The sequence below is a fragment of the Hippocampus comes genome, unplaced genomic scaffold (assembly GCF_001891065.2).
Source record: "Hippocampus comes isolate QL1 unplaced genomic scaffold, H_comes_QL1_v1.1 scaffold144, whole genome shotgun sequence".
In the NCBI taxonomy this organism is placed as follows: domain Eukaryota; kingdom Metazoa; phylum Chordata; class Actinopteri; order Syngnathiformes; family Syngnathidae; genus Hippocampus; species Hippocampus comes.
In genome coordinates, this window is record NW_017805782.1 from 921195 (window position 1) to 930785 (window position 9591).

Consider the following 9591-nt stretch of genomic DNA (forward strand, 5'->3'; position numbering starts at 1 on the left):
ACATGTTCTTCCACTTGTTAGTTGAACTGTTGGAAGATCTCCTTGTATCTTCAATTGTTATATTCATTCTTCTTTGCAACCAAAAACTGTACAAGCCCAGTTATCATATTGAGTAAATACATTTGTGCGTGATTCGATATCACAATTACTATATCAGGGATTATACTTTTATGATCTCTTTATTTGGGTATTATCCGTTTGACCGTCCCTGCATGGTCCAACATTCGACGTTAGGCGGCGATACTGCGTTTGAAGCACCATTTAACAACCACTTTGTCGCCACAAAGCAACTCGTGTTGTCTTCCGGTGCTTCTCCTGCGCGTGGGAAGTTCGGCAACGTGAGCCTTTAACGGGACCTCAAAGAAATACACGACAATGACGCAGTCCGACGGTATCATGTAAGTTTTATATCACTTTATTTTTTTCGGTATACTTCAACAGTGAGTGTTTGTGCCTGTCAAATAAAACTTGAAACAATTAGCTATGTGACACATGACCTGCAGAGCAAATTGCAGGATCGTATCATAGTTATGTTATGATGGCACATTAGTGTCACGGAAATGACTTCACTTGAAGCATTTTACTTACATATTACTAGTGTGTGTTAGAGAATGACTGTGAAGATCGTACTTGTTTCACATAGAACAAATCTCGTGCCCAGACTTTTTTTTTTTTTTTTTTGCTGTGAATTGGGCTTGCACACTTTTTGTTTGCATCAATGCCCTTTTGTTAAACTTTGGGCTCTGGGGTTGAGGGGGGGGGGCATATCAACCAGCGGTCCGTGTAACTAGAGATCGAGTGCTAGACTATGTCGTGCAGCCTCATCAGTTTGCCCCCGTTTTGCCAGCAGCCGCGTACTTCCCGCCGCACGCTCACCATCCAAGTCTTCCTTTTAGCTTGAGCTCAGTGCAGGTAGCTTCTCACCACCTGCTGCGGGGGCTTTTTTCAATTGAGAAGGTGGAGACGATACAATTTCAGAGGAAGGATTGACCCGCAAGCACCACTCTGCTCTTGTATCGCGCATGAATGATCTGGCACTTGGTATAGTTTTTTTTTGCTGGTTTGTCTGTCATGGCCTTTTGGAGTGGTTTCATTATTAACTCAAGGACCAACATCTGCACTACTTGACCGCCTCAGCTCGGCAGACCCGCCGCCACCTCTTTTCTCCCCACAAATGAGGTCCTACATGCAGAGCAGCTCTGTTCAACACTGACTTAAGTGCAGTGGGTCATTGCATTTTTGGCTACCAGGAACTCACTCGTTACTTTTCTGTGCGTATTTTTGTCACACTACAGGGTTGGGCAATTTTGTTTTGAAAGTAACAGTGATTCCACATTTTGCCACATAGACATACCGGCATCATAGACTTCCCTTTGTTAATCTTCCAGTTAAAATTCCAAGGAAAGTTCTTCAGTTTGTGGAGTGTGGGTGCTGTTAATACAAGGTGTCAGGGTGGAGGGAGAAACTTTGCTGTTCTTATTCCTTTTTGCAATTTGGATGGTCAAGATGTGCTAAAATCTATCTGTGCTATGACCTTGATGCTAAAATAAAAATACTCATCTGTGCGCTGTTGGGTTTTTTTTCTCCCCCCCATTGCACTAAGAATAGCATGAGGGACCTGCAAAAGTTAGGTAAATGTAACCTATAAACGGCAAAAAATTAAGCTTCTATAGTTTTAATGCCGTTTGTAATCCAATGAATATAGTCAAGGTCCTTGCACTACTAAGTAACATAAGGACTACTTTTTTAGGTAATTGTGAGAAAGTTCAACGTGAATATAAAAGAAGTGAAGATTTCACAATTTTTAACATACTAAAAGAGAAAAATAACCAAAAGGAGTACCAGCTCAGCTCAATTATTGGTATAACTCCATGACCTTTGGTCTCATGCCAGCGGCAGGCATTCTTTGGCTCAGGCTGAGAGGCTGTCACGTGGCACACATTCCAAGACCTAAACGCAAGCTGCCCCCTGGTGGACACTATAGGTGCTCGAGTGCTATGCGTCATTAGACGGGAAGAGATTCGGATTTTACAGCTACGGTGGCCGATAAGTGGCAAACGGCCGAACGCTGGAAACAGCAAGTCAACAAATAAACAAAGGGGAAAAAAATGCCCCCAAAACCCCCCAAAAAACCATCAAAACAAAAACGCTGTAATACGCACTGGTGCAGACGGCCAAAGTGTGCAAACACAGGAATTATTTTTTTAGGGATTAACAATTACATGTTCTTCCACTTGTTAGTTGAACTGTTGGAAGATCTCCTTGTATCTTCAATTGTTATATTCATTCTTCTTTGCAACCAAAAACTGTACAAGCCCAGTTATCATATTGAGTAAATACATTTGTGCGTGATTCGATATCACAATTACTATATCAGGGATTATACTTTTATGATCTCTTTATTTGGGTATTATCCGTTTGACCGTCCCTGCATGGTCCAACATTCGACGTTAGGCGGCGATACTGCGTTTGAAGCACCATTTAACAACCACTTTGTCGCCACAAAGCAACTCGTGTTGTCTTCCGGTGCTTCTCCTGCGCGTGGGAAGTTCGGCAACGTGAGCCTTTAACGGGACCTCAAAGAAATACACGACAATGACGCAGTCCGACGGTATCATGTAAGTTTTATATCACTTTATTTTTTTCGGTATACTTCAACAGTGAGTGTTTGTGCCTGTCAAATAAAACTTGAAACAATTAGCTATGTGACACATGACCTGCAGAGCAAATTGCAGGATCGTATCATAGTTATGTTATTATGGCACATTAGTGTCACGGAAATGACTTCACTTGAAGCATTTTACTTACATATTACTAGTGTGTGTTAGAGAATGACTGTGAAGATCGTACTTGTTTCACATAGAACAAATACGAAGTTTCTTCAAGTGTACTCGTGACGTGTCCCTTGTGGTCATATACTGTATATCCATCCATCAAATCTCTTACTGGTGTGTTCACTTGGATCGAGGTGGCCTTTCAAAGAGTCCTCTTGGCTTCATTAAACGTGAAGGATTTTCTGCAAACGTGTCATCATATCATGTTGTAATTCCCGACTGTGTTTCTGTCCCTAGAAAACCAAAGACCAAGCGCTCCAAGCGCTTCCTGCAGAGTAGAGCACCCAAACTGACAGAGAATGGAAAGAGTGCCATGATCATGAAAGGGGGCAATGCCAATCAAACTGTGAGCCAGGCCCTCAAAGACATAGTAAGGCAACGGATGCTACCTCAGCGATCAAGCAATAGCACAGATGTCTTTGACCACAATTACTTTTAACAGAGCACAGTAAATGTTGTCCGCTGTAGACTTAAGTGTATTCTGTAGATCGTATTCACATGATGTCACAGAACCTCGCCAATCGAACCGGTGCACAACTACGGGAATCATTCAAAAGTAGATGTTTAGAACTGTGCTTTTCAACAACGCAGTTACAAAATTGCGTCGTTTTAACTTTATCCCAAAGAAGGTCATTCAAATGAAATGTATGAATCCATTTAAACCCCTTTTATTTTTCTCTTTCAGTATTCCCTGAAAAAGCCCAATGCAGTTCTGTACAAAAAGTAAGTCTCTCTCTTTCTTTCTGTGTCTGGCTCACCTGAAAGAGGCAATCTGGTGCCACAGCGCATTCAGCCTGCCGGAAAAGGGAGCTGAAAAATTGCAGGTGTAGCTCACAACTAGGGGATACTTTCCCTGCAGTGGATAAAATTTGAATTTTCTTTTCAGGAAGAACATCACAAGGCCTTTTGAGGACTCAACATCACTGGTTAGTGAACTCATTTAATGGCAGCCGTTTTTCTCAAATTAGGAGAGGGATTTGCCAGCCATTTTGTGCATTTTTCAAGGCCTGCGGAAAATTGAGTTCTGTAGCTATATGAGCATGGAACCTACCAAATGAAAGTTTTAGCCCTCTTCTTTCATCAGGAAAAATAAAACAACTTTTCTACCTTTTTTACGTTTTGGCATTAAATGAGTTAAGATGAAGCCACAAGTACCTTATTAAATGTTTTGCAGTGTTATCAACCTATGGCTTCATCTTCTTTTTTTTTTTTTTGAAGGAATTTTTCTCCAAGAAGACAGACTGTTCTCTGTTTCTATTTGGTTCCCACAACAAGAAACGACCCAACAACCTCATATTTGGTAAGCATTTCTCACTTTGTGTGTTTTGGTTCGTCGAGCAATATCCCATCTCTTTGGGCGTGTGACGTTGTCAGGGCAAGCAACAGCTTGCACTTGCCTTCTTATTGCCTCCTCTCGCCATAATCCAAAATGTGATTTCATCATGACCCAGATTATTCTAAACCGACCATCCAGTCGTTACTCTTACACGATCCATCATCAGAGCTGGCTTCCTCTGCATGTCTCCGTCATTGGCAGTAACGTCGATGATGGGGCGGAGTGCACTTTTCAAATCTACATCAGGACACATTCAGATTGTCAGCCAGGCCATTGTTGGACTCTTCCTTGGGGGAAAGGGGGGGTGAGCCTGGCAAAATGGATTGGATTAAAAGCATACATTTTGTTGAGGAAATGTCGTGGAGTGAAAATTCTGCTCGCGGACAATCATGATGTAGTTGTACTCAATGACATGACAAGACCGGCATTTGGAATGACTTTTTTTTTTTTTTTTTTTTGTCGCTGTCTTTGCTTTATTTGCAGGCCGTCTATTTGACTTCCACGTGTTGGATATGATTGAACTGGGAATCGAGAAGTATGTCTCCCTGAGTGAGATTAAGGTATTAGACACGTGTTATTGTGTATACTACATTACAGCTGCTCCTCGGCTTATGATTGTTTTGTTTGTGGAACCTTCGACTCATCCATTCCTGTACCTGAGCTAGCTTAGCTATGAAGGGATGTTGTGTATGGAAGTAGGAGTGTTTTAGGATGTCGTCTGTTTTTGTTTTTTTTTGGGGGGGGGGGGGATCTGTTACCAACTTTGATAGAGACTGATACCAGCCTTGATCCCAACTCTTAATACGAACTGATACCACGGTGATACCAAAATGAATATTATGTATAAAAGAATACTTTTTATTGTTTCTTGTTCAGGGGTTGAGAAAATGTCAAAGGACGGTATTCCCATTTTTTAGTGTCAATATACACACGATATTCCTGCTAATTGATTGCCAGCGTGTCTTATTTCAGTTGGAGGTTTCTCAGCCACGCTGCGTTTTCTTGCTATTTGTGCAGATGACTAAATGTCCCGAGGGCACCAAACCGATGCTTGTGTTTGCCGGCGAGGCTTTCGATATGGACAACGAGTACAAACGTCTGAAGAGTCTGCTCATCGGTCCGTGCGCATCACCCCGCGCAATATGACACTGAGTGGAAAAAGGCAGCGTGTTTCATTAAAATGGACCGAGGTCTGCTTTTCTTTTCCAGACTTCTTTAGGGGTCCTTCTGTCCCGGCGGTGCGATTGGCGGGCTTGGAACACGTTCTGCACTTCACTGCCGTGAATGGGAAAATATTCATGCGCAGTTACAGGTGACACTCCAACCTTGAGACTTTGATTTTCCGAATTAACGACACTTCTTCCTCAAATCTGTCGTTCGAAGGTCTTCAAAATGACACGGAGCCAAGAAACAAGTTTGCTTTGTTAATAATATAGTGACTGTCTTTGCAGGTGTTTGTTGAAAAAGTCGGGCTGCAGAACACCGCGCATCGAGCTGGAGGAGATCGGGCCGTCGTTTGACTTTGTTTTAAGAAGAACGCACCTTGCCTCAGACGACTTGTACAAGTTATCTCACAAGCAGCCCAAGGCGCTAAAGGTAAACGGGAGGAATCAAATGCTTTTTACCGTCAAAGCACTGAACGTACAAGGCCATTCAGTGCGCCAAATGGAGGCAGTGTTCATTCTGCGATGCTTGCTAAAAGTCACCCTGTGGAAACGTTTGAATCCTGTGATTAATTGAAACGTTTGCGTACACTGAAATGTCTGTATCTTCCTCTGTGACTTTTGCCAGCCCAAGAAGAAAAAGAATGTTTCCCACGATGCTTTTGGCACCAAATTTGGCCGGGTGCACATGCAGAAGCAGGACCTTTCCAAGCTTCAGACGCGCAAGATGAAGGGTCTGCGGAAGAGGAAGCGGGAGGTGGTTGATGATGGCGAATCTCCCAAAGTTGCAAAAGTGGACAGTTGAGGTCTGACACGGACAGCTGTGCAAGTCTTCGCCTCCGCACTATTGTGCGGTTTTCTTCTTCATCTGCATGGCCAACTTGCGCCCCGTCACCACTTTTCACTTCCTCCACCCAAACTGTAGGAGAGTCTGTGTAGAAGTCTGTTTAACTTCAAGCTTTGTGAGGTTTTTTTTTTTTGGTCAGATTGTGATTAAAATGCCATGCCTTGTACTAAATAAAATTGCATGCCACATGGCTGGGGTTAGAATGATCCACTTAACCCCCCCCAAAAAAAATCCGAATATCAGCTTGGATGTTTTCAACCATTTGGTGGTGATGAAAAAAGGCTTTGTGCTTCATATTAGTAGGGGGGGGGGGTTCCTCTTAAACTGGTGATTAATTCTCTGGAAAGCCTGAGCAAAGAAAAGTTACTCGCCGCAGACACCATCTGCCACGCTTACTAATGCCACTAGGAGGCGTTGACGAGCCCTGATGATTCTTTTTCGTGTGTCTGCTGTGGCTACCAGCCGCCCTGATGAACCCGCACGAAAAAGGAGTTTTTAATTTACCCGGTAAGCTACAATATGCACTATGTGGGTGTGGGGGTCCTATAAAAAGAGTCGACAAAAATGTCCCGACATTTGAAGTGAAACGGAATCAAGGGGCTGCGTGCTGGTCCTTTCCCAGCGCGCTTGTGCTCTTGCAAGTGCCCAGGTTAGCACCAGTTCTTTCTTTTTCGATGGCACATGTAGAGACCTGACTCCCCGGACACAGGGAAGTTTTGCACAAACAGCCATGCTCGTCCTCGTCTAAAATGATTAAGAAAGACAGAAGCGTTTGCGGATCGCATGTCCCTGACTGCTTCATGCTACATCCAAGTATAATTGATGCTATGCTAGGTTGCCTAGCAGATGCTAACAGCGCAGGCGCTCTTGTGTAAACGTCGACGTAGGCGGTGCCGTATGGACGCCTTACGATGACGTAATGACGTCGCTCCTACTTGGCACTTGGCCGGTGGAAAAGCAAACACGTTCTCCGGAAGAATTTGTGAAGCACCAACTAAGCACAGCGCTGGCACTGGCCCCGAACGAGCACCAAGTGTTTTGCCAAAGTCAGATTTTTGCAGGAAATGACTCTCCTTAGTCCATTCCAGATGTTGCAAAAAATGCAAAATCTCAAAGACAAAAGATGAACTGGCCTGATCAAATGTTAAACATTTCCGAACCTTCCGGGCGGAAAGAAGTACTGATACAGCATTTAATTTGCCAACTAAAATCGCAGACTTAACTCCAGTACCTAAATAAAAGCTGTTGGTCGTCGTTTTTTTTTTTTGTTTTTGTTTTTTTTTTGTGGACTCTTGTGATATAGTGATAATGATTACCTGAAATAGAAAACACCTTTGGAAGAAGGGAAACTTTATTTGACAAGCACTTTGAATATATATTATTTTGTTGAATTATTTTCTATTTATTTGTGCTCTATAAATACATTTGAGTTGAGTTGAGAATTTATTATCTAGTTGACATTTAGATACACTTTCTATTTAATATTTTCTCCTACTTGGATTTAGCCGTTTCATTTGACAAATGCTTTTTGAAAATGACACATATATATTTTGAAAAATACATATATATATATAGACATACATGATGTAATGTTCTGAGTAACAAAAATAGAAGCTCCTGAACAATATCACTGTTTGAGGATATGTCTTTTATTCAGAGTGACATCTTGTTTTGTCAAAAAATGATACAGTAATTTGATTTGTTTCAAATGATGTCTTGAGATGAATGATGTCACAAGGCTTTGTGGTCATTATAGATCGGTTTTAAGTAAAAGGATAAGAGAGCCGCTGGAACTTATGCATACCGAGTTGATCCGTTTTCTGTAGGACTATGGTTTTAAGTCGAGTCCACTCAAGTCAGTTTTTTTATATATATATCAACAGAAGTTGTCTCAAGGCAAGCAAGTGTTGCGATTTGCTTGTGAAAATGTGTGCCAGAACATCAGCAGAGTACGAAGAACTTCGGCGGACCAAAGAGGAGAAAAAACGTCAACGCCCAGACATTGTTTTCAAGCAGCCTCGCATTCTTTTACACAGATCAGGTTTGTTCGCTTATTCTTGCATAGTTCAGAGTTTTATGTTTGAGCAATCATCCCTCTGTGATCTGTGCACAGAATTGACGCTGGCAGGGGCTCCTTATTGGAACATAACAGAGTACAAAAAAAAAAAAACAATTTCCAACAACCTGTTCTTTGCTATAGTGAAGGCAACATTCATTTCTACTCCACTACACATCCTAATTAAAATGAATACTTCTTAGTTGGATACATTTCCCCTCACCATTTTCCTTACTGGTGACTACAAAATATAAATTGAAGAAATAATCAACATAATGCCTGAAGCACAAGGTGGACCAGACGTCCTCCCCAGACTGATGTGGTCACGATAGCCAGCCTCATAGAAAGCACTCGAAAGTGATTCTGTCTTTCTATCTTGGCATATTTCGGAACCTATCTGACATTTGTCGTACTGAGCTATCCCAAATGAAATTTTCTGATATTTAAAAAGGCATTTTTAGAATTTCGATTCTTATTTATTTGAATTCAGTGCACTGGTGTGGAGTAGTTCAGGAACTGCATGTCGGCTAACACGTGAAGTTTGCGACCACGATAAACGTATTCAAAAAAAACTTGACGGTGGGCCGTAAATGGGCCCCGGGCCGTAGTTTGGACACCCCCGCCGTAAGACTTGACGGAGTAAAGTTTGATAAAGCACACATGTTTGTTTTCCGGCGTCCTTTAGATGTAAATGATGTCCGTGTTCGTCCTGAGCCTCAGAATGAGCCTCAGAAGCCCGAGCCCCCTCACATTATAGAGGAAGAGGAGCTTGAGGCCCCCTACGCAAATGAGGAAGAGGAACCAGAGACTGCCCCCACATTGAGGAAGAGGAGGAGCAGGAGCCCGTACTCGTTCAAGAAGTAAATGAAGCCTTGAACTGGTAAATAAAGAAAAAAGAAAAAGGTCTCACGGTGCTTGTGTTCAATCTGCTTGTTCTTCCTCGTCTCCTCTGCTTGATATTGTCTCAGCTAACGGCAGAGTGAAAAACAAACAGGACGGGATCATGACACTTTCAAAGTATTTTTAAAGTAATGTTTTCTCCGGCTACTCCGTTTTCCGGCATGCTTGAAGCTGTTTAATGACACCCTTTACTGCAAAAGTAAACACCCAATAAAAAAAATTGCACACAATGTATATTTGAATGCAAAACGCGCTTTGTTTTAAAACCTCACGAATGCCAAAATCATTGGAGGCCCCCATTCAAATGCAAAGGGTAAAATTAGCATCGACTTCGGGAGTGAAATTCTTCGAAATAACTTATATTTACACGTAAATGCTCTGGAAAAACAAACACAAGTAAGATGGCACTTCTCAAAGGCACAAATTGTTCCCAATCTGTGAAAAAAAACGAGATA

General features: G+C 42.2%; 1 protein-coding gene across 2 annotated transcripts; it reads left to right on the forward strand.

Moving 5' to 3' along the window:
- The first annotated feature begins 289 nt into the window (after positions 1-289).
- On the forward strand, positions 290-6402 carry rpf2 (ribosome production factor 2 homolog). Of its 2 annotated transcripts, none has more exons than XM_019884979.1 (10): positions 290-398; positions 3072-3204; positions 3520-3557; positions 3721-3760; positions 4053-4134; positions 4654-4730; positions 5188-5287; positions 5380-5482; positions 5622-5766; positions 5962-6370. In XM_019884979.1, exons 1-10 carry the CDS (start codon positions 376-378, stop codon positions 6136-6138), a joined length of 918 nt encoding a protein of 305 aa, XP_019740538.1. In that variant the 5' UTR covers positions 290-375; the 3' UTR covers positions 6139-6370. The 2 variants fall into 2 exon arrangements, with proteins under 2 accessions (XP_019740538.1, XP_019740537.1); XM_019884978.1 differs by lacking the exon at positions 290-398 and adding an exon at positions 2501-2618 and having other exon boundaries at positions 5962-6402.
- The last annotated feature ends 3189 nt before the right edge of the window (positions 6403-9591 follow it).